The sequence below is a fragment of the Haemorhous mexicanus genome, chromosome 3, assembly GCF_027477595.1.
Source record: "Haemorhous mexicanus isolate bHaeMex1 chromosome 3, bHaeMex1.pri, whole genome shotgun sequence".
NCBI classification, from domain to species: domain Eukaryota; kingdom Metazoa; phylum Chordata; class Aves; order Passeriformes; family Fringillidae; genus Haemorhous; species Haemorhous mexicanus.
In genome coordinates this window covers 94666409-94685769 of record NC_082343.1, presented here as the reverse complement: position 1 = coordinate 94685769, position 19361 = coordinate 94666409, and the positions used below count along the sequence as shown (strand labels likewise).

General features: G+C 41.1%; 1 protein-coding gene across 3 annotated transcripts in view; it reads right to left on the bottom strand.

Annotated features, from left to right (window-relative positions):
* Nucleotides 1-19361, bottom strand: part of ELOVL5 (ELOVL fatty acid elongase 5) — a 39585-nt gene that overhangs the window by 6109 nt on the left and 14115 nt on the right. For 2 of the 3 annotated variants that reach the window (XM_059842736.1, XM_059842737.1), the window contains exons 2-5: nucleotides 10620-10688; nucleotides 8502-8689; nucleotides 1580-1657; nucleotides 775-946 (exon numbers count right to left, since the gene is read on the bottom strand). In XM_059842736.1, the coding sequence (XP_059698719.1) occupies nucleotides 775-946; nucleotides 1580-1657; nucleotides 8502-8689; nucleotides 10620-10677 (496 nt within the window). In that variant the 5' untranslated portion in view covers nucleotides 10678-10688. Of the gene's footprint in view, nucleotides 1-774; nucleotides 947-1579; nucleotides 1658-8501; nucleotides 8690-10619; nucleotides 10689-12516; nucleotides 12538-19361 lie in introns of those variants that run through there. The other variant, XM_059842738.1, reaches the window with a different exon arrangement.

Genomic DNA, 19361 nt, shown 5'->3' with positions numbered 1-19361 from the left:
TGTATGAACAAGGACTGACTTCCTTGCAGGAGAATGTGTTTCCACAGGCAGATTTTTTATAAGTTCAGTATTACTCACTGTTGTGTTGACAACACAAAACAAATACAAGTTTCTGTGCTGCTTGGCTCAGAGACCAGACTCCTAAGGAATGCAGCCTCTTAGTCTGCATTGCCAGTAGCTCACATCCATCGGGTTTGAAAAGGTTTCTCTTGAATGGAGTGTTCAACAAAGACAGTATCTATAAGCTGCACATCCTAACCACAGCTAAGCCATGATAATGCAGTTGGGAAATCAGATGCCAGCTAAATGCAGTAGAAGAACTGAAGTCAGATTGCCAAAAGTTAGCAGGATTTGGATAAGAGAGACACGGAAATTTTCCACTTAAGGTTCATTTGCTCATGTTCATTAGTGCTCAGGGGACAAGATTTTAATTGAAATAATTTATTATGGCCAGTGGTATAATAAGATTAAATTAAGAAAGTCATATCTCAAGTGAATTTTACAGATACAAGGACTAGAGTCACTTTTAGCTGTTTTACAGCTGAAACAAGCTTCTGGCTTGATCTGGAAAAGAGTATTGTTACATCAGAGGGTCTGTAACTACAGCAGAAATAGAGAAGGCAAGGTTGATGGGTATCTATGCACCTGATAAATGTCACACTGCCACACAAATTCTTCAATCTACACAGACATTTCTTTCCTAGAGGCTGTGCTGGCAGCTTAATTCCTGCAACCAAAACAAAGCCCCTGATGCAGATGTTCCCCAGTACTTACAGTGACCACAAGGCACCCAGTTCATAACAAACCACCAGATGTTCAGCATTGTTGCATGGTGGTAGACATGCAGAACAGTGATCTGATGATTATTTTTCCTCAAAATGAAAAAGAAGGTATCCATGAACTCAATGAGTTTGGAGAAATAGTACCACCAGAGGACACGTATGATCTGGAAGGAGGAAACAAGTTTTAGAAGCATTGCACATTGTGGGGTTTTCAACTCTTATGTTATGTAAGTGATTAAAATCCAGATTCTGTCCTGCACTACTAGGATTGAAGACACTCCTGGGATCTTCTGTAATACTTCTGCCTCAGGTTTCTCCATAGGAGATCAAGGTACAAATTTACAGCTACAGCTGAAAACAGGACAACTTCAAGACTGCTTCAGAAGGCTACTGCTGTGCACCTGGGTTGTCCTGGGAGAAATAAGACAATCCTTAACCAGAGCTGGTGCTGCAGCGCTCTCTGTAAAGGAGAGGTCAGAAGTGTGACCAGAAGAAATCATCACCACATCTCAGAAAGAGAAGGGTAGTCTCAATACAGAGTGGTTGGATACAGTCTGAACACCAGGCCCTCATTTTTTGATCTGAGGACTCTTGAAAATTTACACATAATTACTCACAAAAATACCATGAATATATCATAGATTAACTATTATGTCTGACAGTGCATTATCTACTGTACTGCAAAAGGAGGGAAAAAGCTTATAGTTTAACCAAAATGTGCATAATCAATACTGTTCTGCTCTCCACTTACACTCAAGTGGACAATTTGAACCAGCTCTAAGTCTCCATTACGGTACCTTCATATCGGCCTCTCCTCCACTGTGTGTATCCTGACAGAAGAAATTGTATCCTCCTTCCAATACTCCTGTCACCAGCTGAGCAAATAAAAAAAATAAAGCATTATTTGGGGAGGAGGCTGAACTCCATGGCACCTGCAAACCTCCACAGGGGCTCTGTCCAGACACCTGGTGTCAGGAAAATCCTGGGCACCTGAGGGTGGCATTATGTCGAATTCAAGTTTCAAGCAGTGACTGAATCATAGTGAAGGGTGAATTAATAAATTCTCCCAATTGGGGTATACCAGAATAAAAATAAGAGAAAACATTTTATCCCCACTTATCCCACGGTGTGAGCATTTTGAGGGAAGTCTCCTTTGCTGATCATCTCATTGTTAGAGAAAGTACAGAACCAAAGTTCAGTAAATACATTTTTCTTCTGATTACTTTTGGAAAGAGCTACATCTTTAAAAAATGTTTTACTCAAGAGATGTGACTACAATTTTTTCAACCATGTGACAGAGCATATTTTCAGCTTTGCTCTCCTTAACAGCTAACAACAAATGCTTCACTGCATTGCCATTCTTCAAGATCTTTTTAAGCAACTCAATCTTGCCAAGCACGTTACATCCTTCCCAATATAAGTGACTTCCTCTGCAGGCTATGCCACTGCCTTCCTGACTTCCTGGCATAACAAGTAAAACCTCAAACATAACAGAGTGACAATAAAGAGTGACAGATTAGTCATGACAGATGATAGGGTGTCTGCTGTGGAGGGGCTGGCTCTAATCTCTAGAGAAACAAGATCCACGCTGGATCTTCTCACCCTTTCACAGGTGGTAGGAGATGGTAGGACAGGTTGAGGGTTGAATGGGAGAAGGGAGCATGTGCAAATACATGAACAAAATCCCCTTTAATATCTCAACAGAAGGGATGATTGAACATTGTTTAGAAAGATGTTCTTCCTCCTGGGAATAGCATGAGGAGAAGAGTAACGACTTGAGGCAAAACTCCCAAGTGGAAAAAAAAAAAATTGTTTGGTATCTCATAAAACATCTGAAAGGCAGAAGCAAGATGTATGTTTTTGGCCTTATCTACCTGCAGGATAAGAAATAGCTTTGCAAAGCCACAGTAGAAATCCCTTATACTAAAAGTCAATTTAAAGATAACTTGATTAAAGGACTACAATAACTGGTATGACTAAATGCTGCTCAGAACTGTGAACAGGAAGCTAATTTAATCATTCAATAATGATTATCACTTAAATGATCTACCTTTCCCCAATGTTATTTCCTTCATGCCTCATTTTCCTCCTAAATTAGCTTTTAAAATACTCAGTCAGCCTAGGTCATTAGTTTTGACTTTCTGAGATAGTATTATTGCTACAATTTAGGGGAAAAAATGTATATCTAGTTTTATCATAATATACAGATCTGAAAGTTTGGAGAAATAGAAATTGATTTATCACTCTTGTATTAGTGATAAATCAATAGCACCCTGCCACAGCAAGGGCAGGGCAGCCGTGCACATCAGCAGCAGACCCGGGCACTTTCCCTACCCAAGCAACAAAGGGAAGGCAGCTATGGAAGGACTCCTCTCCTGGCTGCAGGGCTCTGCAGAAGACACCAGTTTAAAAGTGGTACCTTGCTCAAGGAGCAGCTGTGCCCCAGAGCAAGCTCTGCACCAAGCCACTTTCAGGCCACTAAGGGAAAGACTGCGTGCCTTGCAAGCGCCCGCCAGTCCCTCAGACAGAACACCACATTGTGCTGTGACCATGTTAAGAGCTTACAGATGCTTTCATACAGTTCTCATAGTTCAAGGAAGTCTTAGGAATAGAAGGATAATAACATTGTTTACATTGTAATTAATCCAAACAACATCCACCATTAATGCTGCACTCCATAAACTTCTTCCCAGTAAAGGCTGGCATAGTGAATCCACAGCACTTTTCCTGCAGACAGTACAGGTTCACCATCTAAAGTGTAATGAACCAAAGGTGTCTCCATGGATGCCACCTCTCTAAAGGACAATGGCATCAGTGTGGCTATGAGCAGTGGCTTCACCTCAAGCTGAGTACTCCCTTGTTTACAAAAGAATGTGTTATTGTACGCTAGGAACTATAATACTCTCACAGCCACAAATGACATAAGAAAAGCAACATTTGTAGGAAATGTCAGCATGTTTTATCATATAAATAGCTAGTATAGTTACAAAAATAATTTCATTCCCCACTTTCCAGAAGGAACTAATTGGTTAAAAGCTGCTATAGCTGCCCACAAACTGCTGTTGCTGCCCACAAACCTTAGTCAGTGCAATATACAACATGTAAGTAATATTCTTCCCCATTTAGCCAGCTGCTCCTTTGCCTGGCATTATTTCTTGCACCCACAATGCTTTCATCCCATGCTGGAAGGCTTCAGAAAACAAAACCAAGAGATCACTCTGAAACATGACCACAAATGGCTCCATTATGCGCAGGTGTACAGTCCCAGGAAGCTGTGTCCCTGCCACCCCAAAAGCAATAAGAAGGGGTCAGAAATTTCCAGCAATGCATTTAAGTCCTTGCTCACACTTGTTGAGGTCTGTTTCCTGGATGCCAGCGTTTCCAAGACTCCTCACACCATGGTACAGTAGGTCTGAAACTGCCCACAAACAGAGCAGTGGCTCCTCTGCCAGCACAGCCTTAGACAACCTTTCCTTCCTTGCCCGCTCTCTCCAGAAGTCCTTCATCTTCAGGCTGGCAGGAGTCCAGGCCTGCTGATGGCACTGCTGATGATACTGCTGATGGACAACCACAGGAAAATCTTCTCTTCAGAAATTAACATGTCCAGAAAAGGCCAATTGTAACCATTTGCACTTGAGCAAGCCACTTCACATGGTTTCTAAGCAGCACAAAAAGACAGTTCATCAGCCAATTAAAATGGTACTCAAACTCAATGTTTAAGCCCCTCAGCTTAGGGGAAAACCTGCAGCTCAAGATTCCATTTGTGCTGAAACAGTCCACACTTTCTTCCCCTGCAATGAAGTGGGTTTTTTTTCCCTATTACTTTCATTTTATAACTGTTGCTGAATTCTTTGAAATGCTGTGGCACATGCTTTTTTATCACCTCTGCTACCAAAACAGGCTGGGACACTAATACCAGTCTGACTGGGTGGAGGAGAGGTGTTACTGTGGAGGACTTTGGATTTTTTCTCATGATAAAACTAAAGTCTGAGACTCACTGGAGAGGGGCAGATAAGGGACTTAGCACTGCATGATGCCACAGTCAAGGCTGATGGGTTTACAAGGCTCAAAAGAGAGCTAGATTAGAATAAAAAGAAACAGAAGTTGAGGTCTGATCAAAGCAAGCAAATGCCTGCATAGATACAGAACTTTATCTTTAAAATAATGCAGTTACCCCAGGGCAGAGATAAGGGCTTCAGGAGGGTGGAGAAAGAAAGGGGAGAGGAAAGCAGCCTAGCTGCCACCCATGGCCCGTGTGACACAGAACCTCTACACAGAGTCCCCTGCTTGTTACACTTTTCCTACAGCATATGCAACACTTCACTCACCAGGAAAATCTAAGACTTTTCTCAGGCAGATTCAATAGGGAATTTTTCAGATGGAGAAAAAAGACAGTAAAGAGATCACTTAAGAAAGTGAGCCTTCATCATTGACCAGTTTTCTCCAATGTAAGCCCAGGTTCTCCAGATCACTTGGCCAGTTTTGCTAACAAACTCCCCCAAAATAACATAGGTCTGTGTGCAGTGTAGCTGGGTACCTGGCAGTCTCCCCTCTTAGCTAAGCTACCCAGCTGAGACTCAAGCAGAGGCATGGGCCCTGGCACAGGCACGGGTCACAGCGTCGCAAGACTCCTTGTGATCCCAGCACAGAGCAGCAGCACAGGGGAAGCAGTGCTGCCTCTGCTCTGCCAGCTGCTCCTGCAGCTCCTCCAGACGCAGCTGTGCCAGCCAGCCGGTCAGCAGCCCATACCCTATAACCCCACTGCCAGTCCCTGCTAGGCACCCTCTCCACCACACAGGAAGCCATTCCTTGATGCTCCTGCTGACACATAAGAGTGTTATTTCTCCTTAAAGTCCAAGCACTGTAGACTTTTACAGAATAAAGCATTGTTTGTCCCTAAAGAACATCCTGTCCTCCTGAAGTATGTGACAAATTAGCCTGGAAAAACCTCTCCAGCTCCCCTAGATCTGCCTTGTCTGTTATATTGTCTGGGACAAGAGCAGCCCACTTTTCTGCGAGTACCAAAACCCAGCCAGGTCATTAAATAACCTAATAAAAAAAGGTATAGCAAGCACAGACAGAAACTATTAGGAATTCCACATAACAGGTCTAAAATCTCTAGTGATTTTAGACCGAAGTACACAACACCTAGAGTTACACAAATCCTATGATGCCAAATTTCCCCATGTTATTGCTTACAATCATTCAGACATAAAGGTCAGAAAACCAAGTAGGTCATCCTTTTCATCCCAGTTGGGAGGACACCTAACTTCTTGTTTTGGTCACATAATATGCAAACTGAGCTGTGATGCTATGAATCACAACCTGAATCACCATAGCTGTAACAAAGGAAAAACTTCAAAGTAGGGTTTCAGGTGTATTGTACACAAGCTATTAAAGCAACTTCTTTTCAGACAAGCTACTAAACAAGTTGCTACTAAATGGCAACATGTTATGATTTTCCTCACAGTAGGATTGGAAAATTTTAATCCAACAGAAACTCAAAATGGAGTTGAGAGTTCCTTACAACAAGGAGGAGAACAGAGAGTTACTCAAGTTTTCTGAATGCTGTTCCTCATAATTCTGTCTTAAAAGCAAGTAAGTGCACTATAAAGTACTGATATATGGCTAATCCTTCAAAGGAAAATTTCCAAGACTGATGAGATACGAGCAAGGGTATCACATGCTGTGCAGGTACTTCAGATAGAGAACATACATAGAGGTGCAAGAAACCATTTTTCCCTATGCCCTTTGCTTCTCTCCCTGCAAACATCAAGCAGTGTGGTGTTATGTCAGCATGGCTCTCTGCTTTGCAGCATCTTTATGGGATCAGTCCCTCGTTGCAGAGCATCACTTGCCCTCACATCCAGCTTGTAAGTGCTGCCAACCACATTTTATTGCCACTATAATGTGTTTAATAACCTTCATAATGCTCTAGCTTCGTGTATGCCCATTTACAAGGAAAAGGTGTATTTACAATACTAACAAACAGTTCCATATGGATAATACTAGATTAAGAGCAACACTCATTTTCACATCAGGTATTTCATTATATAGGAAGGAGGGGTCTTAATATTCACTGCATTTTAGTTGTGTCATTGCTCCACAATAGAAAAGCTATTTTCTGGTTACAAATATGAGGACTTCTTCAGTATATAATGAACAGTCTTCCCTTGGTAACAAGTTTATTGTTAGCACGAAAAAGACATTTATAGGATCAACAGTTTGGGTATTTTCTCTTGTTTAAATTTACAAGCAGGTTTTGTAACACAGCAGAATGTTACAGTAATTTAGAAACTATGAGTATTATTCCAAGTATTCACACTTTGTATAACTGAAGAAAAGTCTGCACTTCTAAACTCTCAATAACATTACTGAAGGTTAAAACAACAGATCACTATATAAATGTAAATAATACCTGCATCAAACAATGCAGATGGACATTGAAGTCAACATCAACACTACATTTAGACAAATTAAACTGATTAAAATGTGATTAAACACATTTTTCTGGATTATAACACCCTGACAAGGAGTTTAGAAATGTAAGCACATCAAGAACACAAGTAGTTCCAAGTACCTACTGAATCCAAAACTGCTCCCAACTGAACAATTAAGTATCAAATTTCTTAATAAAGCAACCCAATAAATTTTGAGTAGACAATTCACTACACAAGAGAAATAACATTGAACTTAAATCACTTCATCTCTAAACACTCACCTTGTAAAACACTATAGAATTAACTACAAACTCAAATGAGAATCACAGCTTATATACACTTGTAAGCTCATTAAAAAAAAAAAAAAGAAGAGATTAGTAGTTTTAGTCCTAGGCTGTATTTGAAAATACTTCACTGAAAGAATTAAAAAGAGGATGTTGAAAATCAAATATCTCCTTACAGAAAGAAAAAATACTTTGGTTAAAAGTGTACCAGAATATTCTGCACATTAAAGCAAAAGAGTAATTTTCTGACCACATCATTATTTTCACTACCATAGTTCTTCATTTTCACCTGAACAAAAACTGACAGTTCTGAGTAAAAGCAGCTAAAAAGCTCTCTGGGAAGTGGAAAACTTTACACTGCCTAAATCTTTGGGTTTTTATGAAAGGAATTAGGTCCACAGAAAGTTCAATTCAGTCTGAAATCTATTTGCATGTTTAGATTTTAAGCTCAAAGAAACAGGTGATTCACAATTGCATTGTTTGCATGTTGCATTGTTTCAGCAACTTTTTTTTCCCCCAGCAAAACTAAGAGGATTCAAAAGAACCTATTGCAAGCTTACAGAAATAGATGCATGTGTGTGCATGATGAAATACAAGTAAAGAAAATATTCTGTCCTCCAGACAAAGCTATAGTTATGCTACAAAGTACTTTGTACAGTCCTCCAGCACAATCACACTGAGCAAGGAGACGTTACTGAAGGAGTAGCCAAGTTCATGCTGAAAGGACTTAACTTCCACAGACTGACTGAGCAAAGTGCATTTGAAACATTGCTAACCAAGGTCAGCAAAGATGTTTAAGGTAAGGTTTGTTTCACACCATCCTTAGAGGTAACATTACAATTAGGGTTTTCTCCCCAGACAAGTGACATTGAAAATGGTTGCACCATTTCTGCAGATGCTTCCCGAATTCAGAGGCACTGCTCAAATTTCAACACGAGCCAATGTAATTAAAAGAGACACTACAAAATAAGCCTCAGCAACCCTTTTTCTCTTACCTCATAAAACATATAGAGAGAAAGCAGTGTAAGTCCAAGGTTGTAGATCACTAGAATACCCCTGCATGAGAAAGGCTGCTTATTCCGCATGTACTTTGGTCCTAGCCATACAATTAGTAAGTACAAGGCTGAGAAGATAAAGGTAGGTGTATAGTTCTCCAGAAGAAGCCATCCTTTTACTCTGGGGTCTGAAACAAACAAAAACATACAAACACTTGGATTTTGTAAGGAGAGAATTCAACACAACTAAAAATAGTTGTACCCAAAATGATTCCAGTGCTGGAATACCAAAGGAAGACAAAGGAAGTGCAGCAAGCCCTTTTACTAACAGCCACGTTGCTAATTACTAACAATATTTTATTTACGTATTTAAGAAAGCAGAAATAATTCTTTTCCTAAGGCAAAAATATTCTTAAGTTATTACCACTATTATTTTTAAATACTCATTACCATTCAGAACTGTCACCCACTTGAATAGCACAGATAATTATAAAGAAAAGCTTCAACAAATCTCTCTCCTTTATTTTCTCAAACCAACCCTTCCTGATGGTACACATCTTATTTCCTAGAGTCGGCAAACCTAGGAGTGAAGCTGATACCTCTGTAGTTACAGGTGGATGATCCTGATAATTGTTTTCCAGTCAATCCTAACACAATTAGACTTATGTATGTGCTATTAGAAAGAATTAAATTTTGGAGTCCTTGTATGAGCAATGGAACACAGAGCAGTCAGTCCTGCCTGAGTAACCAGTCTAGCTGGCAATGCATCAGCTTCTCAGGAAAAAGCACATAAACCACCCTCAATCAGAGAATTGTAGGGAACTACTCGGACATGAGTGTGATCCTTTTGAACCACACCCAGCAACAGCACATTAAGTACCCCACTCCTCACTAAAGTCAGCCTGAAGTACTGAAACCAAGTTAACCATACTATAAGTAAACAATTCAAGTATTGCTGTCATTCACAGTCTCAAATTTTAAAGGAGTCATACATGGATCCTGAATGTATGAAAGGAGGTCTTAAAGCTGTAGGTTGCAAAGCCGGTAGGCAAGACAGGGAATTGTTTGGATTTGCCACCTTTATGGTTCATGATTTTTCTCATACAGCATATAGAGACCATATGCCAGCACGTATGTTAAATTAGCCAGGATGTTCTGATATAAACAGGCTTAGTATGAAGAGAGGGGCAACAAGGGCACCGAGATACTAATAAAGCAAACAGAAAACACACTTAGAAGAATCAGAGGCTTGTTCCATCTCCTGCGGACTTTCTCCTGAGAAGAAGGGGCACCATCACTGGATCTTGAGTGGGACAGAGAAAAGGCATTACTGCAGCAGTCAGAAGAAAGCACATGTCACTGAGCAGCACTGCTCTGCACACCCTGTGCAGGATGCAGCCATTTAATTCTCCTGGTCAGAACCAGGTGGAACTGGACCATCCTACCCAAGCATGCAGCATGAGGCCACTGCTTGTCCTGGTTCCACAGTCTCTGGCTTCCTCACATTGACCAGGACTGCAGTTCTCCACCTGCAGAGTTTTTCCCTGGGCAAAACCTACCAAAACTATTGCTTCTTCAAAAAAGAATGGTTTCAAAGAAGCAGTGTTTCCCAAAAACTATAGATATTTTTAGGGAAAAATTCCAGAGAAGATCTGGTTATGAAGGCAAGAGTATTTTTATTTCATTAAATGCAAATTAAAGTGGCTTTTTTAGAATAAAAGCTATTACTAAATTAAAAAAAAAAAAAGCAGCAAAGATCTCGGTGAGATAAGTCACCCACTAAGACAAACAACATGAGCTTGACTGATGGTAAGAAGAATGACCTCTTCAGGTCAAAAGATCAGGAGCATTGAATAGACTCTTGTTTATTACACTGTCAGACATTTTGATACTTTGCAGATCTAAAGAAAGTAGTCACCTGTCAATGTCAAGTTAGAGAAAAAATGTTTCTTGTGTTCTAATAAGATCAGTTTAATTTATTATTATATTATATTATATTATATTACATATTATATAATATCATATCACATATTATATTATATACCATGTCATACACCTTATCATATATCATATCATGTCATTTTTATTTATGATTTATTAACTTTTGAGAAATCTTACCTCTGGGTCCAAGCCAAACATCAAAGTAACTATTGATTGTTTTATCCAGAAGTTCCATTATACAACGTACTGAAATGGAAAGAAAAAGAGAAAGTTAGTTTTTCTGCTCAGGAAAATCATTTACTGTTCAGCATCTGAACACATTCTGTTAGGGTTAACAAAGAAGATACTAGTAAGCAAAAATACCAGCAAACATAATGGACTTTCTCAGCATATATTAAGTACATAAAGCTTATTCTAGTCTCAGAGAGTCACTGGCATATGAGCTACATTTCCCAATGAAGTACTTAACCACAGTAAAATAATGAGCTCAGATTAACCTGAAGTTCTTCCTAGTTCTATATTTTGTACACGCAAATAAGGGCTGGCATCTTGAAAGATCCCTTAATGAGGAGAAGGACTGGACTTTGAGAAAGCCAGCAACGTTGAAATTTTCAGATAAAGACTATGAAGTTATTTTAACAAAGAGTCTCAAATAACTAGCAAGGCTAGCTAGGGAAGAGAAGGGAAGAAGGAAAAATGTAAACACTGGCTCTGCTATCACCTGCAGATAGGTGACTGATTACAGCTCTGATTAACAGCCCATAAAACCAAGAGATCAAGAGTCACCCGAGTGACAGAGAGGGCTGCAGAGTCCAGAAAGAAAATACAGCATCTTGTGGCATGAGCCTCTCTAGTTCCAGAAACTGCTTACTGGTAAGACATTACCAGATAAAATTCATCCAACATCAGTACAGTGATTCAAATGTCATCTGTCTGGTCCTCACACGGCCACAGTTTATTGGTAGCACCTGGTCTGTACGTGGAGGCACTCACGCTGTGGTACCTCGCTATGCTTAAAGCAGGAAAGAAGCAGCAACTGTCCACGAGCAGGGACAACTGTGCACAAAGCTGCTCTCAAGAGAAGAGGAAGTAATTTTCTTCTTGATTAAGAAAAAACAAACAAAAAACCAAAAAAAAAAAAAAAACCACCAAAAAAACCCCAAAAAACTACACCAAATAAAAAAAAAAACCAACTCTTCCAATTTCCTCTTTTCTATCCAGAACTGAACTGTAATTTCACTAACAAAAATTTATCCACTTCCAATAGGATGCTTTTCACTTTGGGGTGTTTCTCCTTTCCTAAAGTACTAATATTAAGAACAATTTTTAGCTATGGGAAAACAACATAAGCAACACAAGCTGTCTGTATACCCGCAGCACCAACCAAAACAATTATGCAAGCTAATATGTACTTGCTAAGAAAAAAAAGTTAGTATCTTCTTTTTTTTTTTAGTTCTACCTAAAGAAATATCCCCCTTCCACCTGTGAAAATCCCATCTCTAGGGGATTTATGCAAGTTAAATTAATGATATAGCCTCTGGTTTTAGTCAGCTGGGACTGAAACCACAATTTCATCCAGGTCCAACAAGAAAAGCCAAGCAGGATCCAAATTCTGCTCTCTCCCCAGTCCCAACTGGGACTGGGAGCCAGTGCTGGAAGGCCTGCAGGGGCTTTGACTTCCCACAGGACCAAGCAAATACAAGGGGCTTAGGTCACGCATTTCCACTCTGTGATCTTCTTCCCTTCCACTGCAGGGCCCCAGGCAGGAGGCCAACAGGCTCCCTGAGCACTTCTGCCTGCACCACCACCCACCATTCCCTGCAGGGCTCTCAGGGACACACAGAAGAGACCTTCCCTTCCATGTCATTGTGCTTGGGACTACAGAAAGCCACAGGAACATCACTGGAATCTGGTCATCCCGCACAAACAAAAAGGCTTGATTGAAATAACCAGAAATGTTAGAAGTATTTTGCAGCCCTAATTCATACCGGTTTTATTTTCTGATTTAACAAGCCCAGCCCAAGGAAGCAAACACTTCACAATAAAGTGCATTTTTGGGATTATGTCACCTCACCATGGTACTGTGAGCACTTGTGTGAATGGCCACAGCACTGGTACACTGGTGTCCTAGGAATAAGGAAACATAACTTGTGTCACCAGAAGCACAAACATTAGGAAGGCCATGAGAAATGAGTATATAATTAGAAGGAGAAAAAAAAGATATTTAGAGAAAGCACCTTTTTTGTCACCCCATTTTTTTTTTCATTTGTCAGCTATTAAATATTGCCACGAAACCCACTCCTTGCTGGATGAATAATTTTGTTGTTTGAGATCCCCACTTAAACAATTTGTTGTTCTTTTAAACCAGTACTAATTGGCCTAGTTATGCAGCACTGCAGCAGCCAATAATCTGCATCTGACTTCAGCCTTGCAGCTCACAGGCAAAGGCTTCAGATGGCAGAGGCTGGTACAAAACCAAAGGTTTATTATACTAAAATATACAAAAAAGCTCAAGCCAGAAGTGACTTGCTACATACATTGCTACACTTACTGGACACTAAAAATGCATATATGTAAATCAAATAAGTTAGAAACCAAAAACAAACTCTGCCTAGCTATAGTAAAGACAGCAAGAAATGAAAGTCCACACTGAAATCCTCCATAAAACTGGAAGAAAAACTCATTCCCCAAGAGGAGAAGGCTCTCTGCAGAGGTCTCAGCTTTTTTGGGCTGGTACCCCAAAGCAGCTTTTTGAGCCAGCATTATCTGACAGCAGATTGTAAAAGACACAGCAAAAGAAAAAGTACTCCTGGTGTCGATTTCCAGAATCTGCAGAAAAAGAAATTGTTTCAAAAGGAACTCATTTGTGTAACAGAAAAACAGAAAGAAACAATCTGCTTTTGTTCCAGAGGGGGTCATGTGAAAATGCATCAAGTCTCCTGCCAACAGCCACACAACATTAAACACTGCTTCAACAGCAGCAACTACAAGGGTTCTTTTTAAAATAGAATAGTTTCCCAATTCAGAGAAACATCGACTCCCAGAAAAATTGAACCAGTGGCCATTTGAAACACTGTGATTGGCCTATTTCCTAATACTGAAAGTAAGGTAAGCAAATTCTGCAGCTGACTGCATACATGAGCAGATCAGCAGCAATGCTCCTTTACCTACAAGTCATCCCACCACAAGGCACACTATTCATAGAATCATGGAATGGTTAGGTTTGGAAGAGACCTTTGAAGCTTATCTAGTCCAACTACCCCACCATATTCCACTCAAGGTGCTCAGAGCCCCATCCAGTCTTGAAAGTTTTTTGTGCATGAAGCATCTACCACCTTTATGACCAACCTGTCCCAGTGCTCCAATGCCTTCACTGAAAAAACTTGTTCCTTACATCGAGTCTAAATCTGCCTTCTAGTTCAAAACCATTGTTCCTTGTCCTAACACTACAGTCCCTATTAAAAAGTTTGTACCCATTCTCCTTGTAGGCCCCTTTTAGGTACTTGAAGGCCACAATAAGATCTCCATGGAGCCTTCTCTTTTCCAGGCTGAGCAGCTCCAGCTTGCTGGATGCAACTCTCCAGGTAGGGTCTCACCAGAGTGGAGGGGCAGAATCCCCTCCCTCATCCCACTGGCCATGCTGCCTTTGATGCAGCCCAGGATACAACTGGCTTCCTGGGTTGCAAGCACATGTTGCCAGCTCTCCTCTACCAGTACCCCCAAGACCTTCTCAGCAGGGCTGCTCTCAATCCCTTCATCCCCCAAACCACACTGATGGTTGAGGACTTCCCCAGCCCAGGTACAGGACCTCACACATGACCTTGCTGAACCTCATGTGGCTCCCAAGACTCATTTCTTCAGCCTGTCCAGGTCCCTTTGGATGGCACCCCAGGCACGTCAACCACACTCCTCAGCTTGGCTGTTGCCAAACTTGCTGAGGGTGCACTCGATCCCACTGTCCATGTCACCGATGGGGACACTAAACAGTATTGGTCCCTCTACAGACCCCTGAGGGACACCACTTTGTCCATCAGGACTCTGAGTCACTGACCACTCCTCTCTGGATGTGGTCATCCAACCAATTCCTTTTCCAGTGAACAATCCACCCATCAAATCCATGTCTCCAATTTAGAGAGAAGGATGTTGTGGGGCACTGTGTCAAAGGCCTTGTAGAAAATGACTGATTACATCCATAGCCTTTTTCAGTACCTACAGTCAGGGAAAAAAGACCCAATTGGGTCACACACTGCTTTTTAAAACACGTACCTCTATATACACCAGTCATTTTTTCCTAACCTGCCTTTCTACAATGGAAAAGGAAATCATTCCCTCTGCCACCAATTTTTACCAGTGCAGTAAGGCACCTGACCAGGGCAAACTGGATCAGAGTCTGGTAGCAGTCAGGCTTACAACCTGGAAGACACTTCACTCCTTCAAGTCCAAATATATAATCCAGAAAAAAACCCTATCTGATGCTTTAAACAAACAAAATTACTGGACTTTAATTCTGCAACACAAACATAACAAAGGGTAAACTTGAACCTTGCCCCAATAAGATTGAGCAACATCATTATAATACTACATTTTCAATAATCCTCTGGATTTTGACAGACAGGTTTTTTCAGCTCTTTTCGCATCCTGGGTTCATTTCTGGCACTATGAGCTGAGACAGCCACCATGCTCCAGCAGCCACCCAAATATTTGTGCAGAAGATGTGAAGCTCTGCCCTACTGCTTAGTCCAGGCATTGATAGCCCTGGTGCTTCTTGGTGTGACAATCAAAAACACAGTTTAAAGCCTACACAGAAATATGCTTTTTGCGTAGAATATGTTTCAAAAATTTATTTATAGAAAGTGTTTCATACAAGCTACCAGCATTGACAGCTTGCTCTTCTAATGCATATAAACTACTCTCTGAGGAAATGGCTACTACATACTGGAGGATTTCAACCAGCTTCTGCCCCCCCCCGCCTCAAAGGAAATTCTCTCCTTTGCTTTCCACAAAAATGCATTCTAGAGGCTTTATGCTATGAAGGAATTAAAGAATTTTTCATTACATTTTGATGGTGTTTCTTGAGTTTCTTCTTGAAGTAACTTTCCAGGTGATGCAGAAAAATACAAAGGTTTGCTTTCTGTCCCACGGCACCCTTTTTAAGCAAATCAAACAGCAGCCAAGAAAACCATTTTAAGCTGAAAGCTCAAAGCACTAGGAGCCTGCTCCCTTTCAGAAGGATCCTCCAGCTCCTACCCGGCTGCTCACGAACTCCCTGAAACAGATCCCAGTTTTCACAGCTAAGTGCCTGAACTTGAGTTCTAATAAAATCCCCAAAATAGGCATCCAAATAATTGTTCTGGCTTCTGAGAGAAATGTGCTGTCAGGCCTGGCTGCTCAGCCTTTTTGGAAAACAGCCACTTTCTCTGTTCTTAAATTAGGACTTCGGAGCCTAAATTTAGGCACTTGCTTTTGCTTTTGGAAATCTTGATTTGTGTTTTCTCTTTAAAGTAATGTTTCCCAGTCCCTGCCACTGCAGAGGTGACTCCTCTTTTTCCTCCAAAAGTACAAACTATCCCTCCTCCAAAAACCCAATGAGCACACTGCTGTTTGCTTTTGTACATATAAGGAACTGAAAATGCTTGGCTGCTTGAGAACTGGAAGATACCACTGATAATCAAAGCTGTCACCGTTTTCTGTCCATTTGCCAAAGCTGCCCAGTTTCTCCTTTCAATTCCCCAAGCCTTAACCGCCCCTTGAATGTGTTCCCTTTGCCTTTCAGCTTCCTGCCAACTGCAGATTACCCTTTTCTTCCCTTTCTGAACACTCTTGTAGGGCCCAACCATGCTTAATGTTAGCAACAGACAGGACTTCAGAATAAACTATAGTCCATATTGATCTGAAAGTGTAGGTATATTTATTTTATGGGAAACTAGGTGAAGCATGAGTGCTGTGGATTTTGCAGTTTAGTTTTGTTAAAATACAAGAAGATACTTTTAAACTTTATTTTGAATCTCTAGCAATGTGATTCAGATTTTTGGCCCCCTGGAATCAGCAGCAAACCCTCCAGCCTGCTGTTGACACATCATGACCCACAGTGCTGAGCTTTCACATTCACCAGCAGCACCAGCATATGGAAGTTTAGAAATAAGTAATTTGTATAAAATTCAGAGAAGTGTTAACAAATGTGGGACAAAGGAGAGAAGTGAGTTTCAAACAGTTTAACCTCAATGAGATTTCAAACCATTTGAAAATGCATTGTTTAAAGAAAGACTTTGGGCAGGGGTGTATACAGGGGGTAATATATAGGAGAAGTAATGTCATGAAATTACATATATATATTACATATATATATATATGTAATTTCATGACATAAGTTCCTCTGTCATTCCATTCCCTCAAATCCTTCAGTAATGGTTACTTTACTACTTAAACAGAGATGTTGTAAGAAAGTATTTTACAGAACAGAAATAAATACAAGAAAGGATACTGCAAAACAGAATAACTAATTGCACTCAGTACACAATACTTCAAAAAATCACAATCTAATGATCTTCAGGTAAGTAAGTCAAGAGAAATAACAGGTTTCTGCAGTTTTATTTACACCTTCAGCAGATCTAAAAATAGCTCAGATTAGGTTTTGACTGTCCTAGGATTAGAACACTCACACAAAATTCATCCCCTTGTACTTAACAGCTCTTGATATGGCATGAGATGACTTCAGACAGAGGGAAAACACCAAGGGTGATGGCCAAGCAGGAAGAGCAAGTTAGCAGCAAGCACACAGACACACTCATGGAAGTATTAAGAATCAGAGGAAAATGATTTATGACTGCCTCTACGTGCCAGAAGGATGCATCCAGCATCCACCTACAGACAAGGACATTTCATGCTGCAGAGGCCCCCGAGCAGCAGCAGATCTGGCATCACCCAGCACTATGGTTTTCACAAGAGCATGTATTTTCCTGCAATGAAGTGTCCAGGGGGTATATCCTGTGCCTGTACCCCAGCACTGCCATCCTGGAAACCTCCTCACCACTGCCAGCTTACAGCCCCGTGCTGTGAGAGCAATACAGCCGACACTGGAGGAGAATTTACAGAAATAAAATGTGGAGGAAGAAAAGGCGAAGCATGCAGGTGTATTTCAACTGCTGTAATTGTAATATACAGCAATGACACTGCAGAGAACTTCTGCCTAGGGGTTAAGAACTGCTTCCTTTTCTTTTTTAATTGAACAGAAGAGAGTGTCTGTAACAAACTAGGTTAGATGGAATAGGGTGAATATGTACGTGGCACAAGAGCAACAAGTTGACTTTCTGTAAGGAAAGCCAAAGCACAGCATTCGCTAGATAGCTTTGCTCAAAGCCCCCCTCCCAAAGCACTATGGGAGGGATTTTGTTTTTATTAAGAGCTACTTTTTGAATCTGAAGCTCCATCTTTTTACAAAAGCTGTGCTGGTATTGTAATCGGGGAAACAAGGGAACCTGGGGGTCCTGGCCGATGACAAGCTGAGTCTGAGAGAGCAGTGCCCTGGCAGCCAGGAGGGCCAACCCTGTCCTGGGGGGCATCAGGGACAGCATGGCCAGCCAGGCAAGGGAGGGGATTGTCCCACTCTGCTCTGCCTGGGGTGGCCTCACCTTAACTGCTGGGGGCAGTTTTGAGTGCCACACTACATAAAAGATATTTTAACTATTAGAGAGGATCCAAAGGAGGGCAACAAAGACAGTGAAGGGCCTTGAGGGGAAGCTGTATGAGAGGCAGCTGAGGTGACTTGGTCTGATCAGCCTGGAGGAGACTGAGGAGAGACCTCATTGTAGTTACAGCTCCTTGTGATGGGAGGAGGAAGGGCAGACACTGATCTCTGCTCTGTGGTGATCAGTGATAGGACCTGAGGGAATGGCCTGAAATTGTGCCAAGAAAGGTATAGGCTGGATATTAGAAAAAGGTTCTTCACCCAGAGGGTGGTTGGGCACTGGAACAGCTCCCCAGGGCAGTGGTCACAGCACAGCCTGACAGGGTCTGGACAATGCTTTTGGGCACATGGTGTGACTCTTGGGGATGGTCCTGTGCGGGGTCCAGGAGCTGGACTTGATGATCCTTGTGGGTCCATTTCACCTCAGCTTATTGTGATAACTGTGATAACTGCAGCTCACAATTGAAAATTAGCCTCAGGAGGCCTGGGAAGCTAAAGAGAGTTGAGAAAATGAAGGGAAAAAAACTAAGAAAAAAACTAAGACTGTCATAAGAATTTTACCTTTCATTTCTGGTCTCATATCTTTTATTCAAAAGCCACCTGCAAGAAAGTCTGAAAATTTTTTCTCTCCTTTAATAATGGGATTCTTGTAATCTCTGTGTACCTCACTGAAACCAACTTTTTACTTCCACAGGAGAAAAATGAAGTTACAGTCACCAAAACCTATTTTAATGAGCCTTCTGGGTCAAAACATTGCATTTTCTAACAACAGAACCAATGAGACTACAGTCAATGGGACCAAGAATGGAGAAGCCCAGCCTTGCATGACCATTACACTCAAGAACACTGTGTACTCAAGATAGTAAGCTTCAACTTACCTTTTCTTTAAATGCCTAAGCCTCATAATTGCATAATAAAATTTAAAAATACGTAGGAGGAAAAAGAAGTGACAAGTGGGACTTTCCATCCACATGTCCCTCATTTCCTCCAACACCTGGAGCCGCACCACCAAATCTGAACACCAAGAATATCTGTCACCCACCTGCCCACTTCCTCCTGCCAAAATTCTGCACTGAGGTCTGAATGCAGGGACATCTCAAGAATAAAACTCAAAGCATGGAGATATATAACTCTTGGTTACCTCCTTTGCATTTAGTAGCTTGACACATGAAAGTTTGCCATCTAATTTATAAAAGTACTTGAAATTGTCCTGCACATGTGAAACACTGTACAAA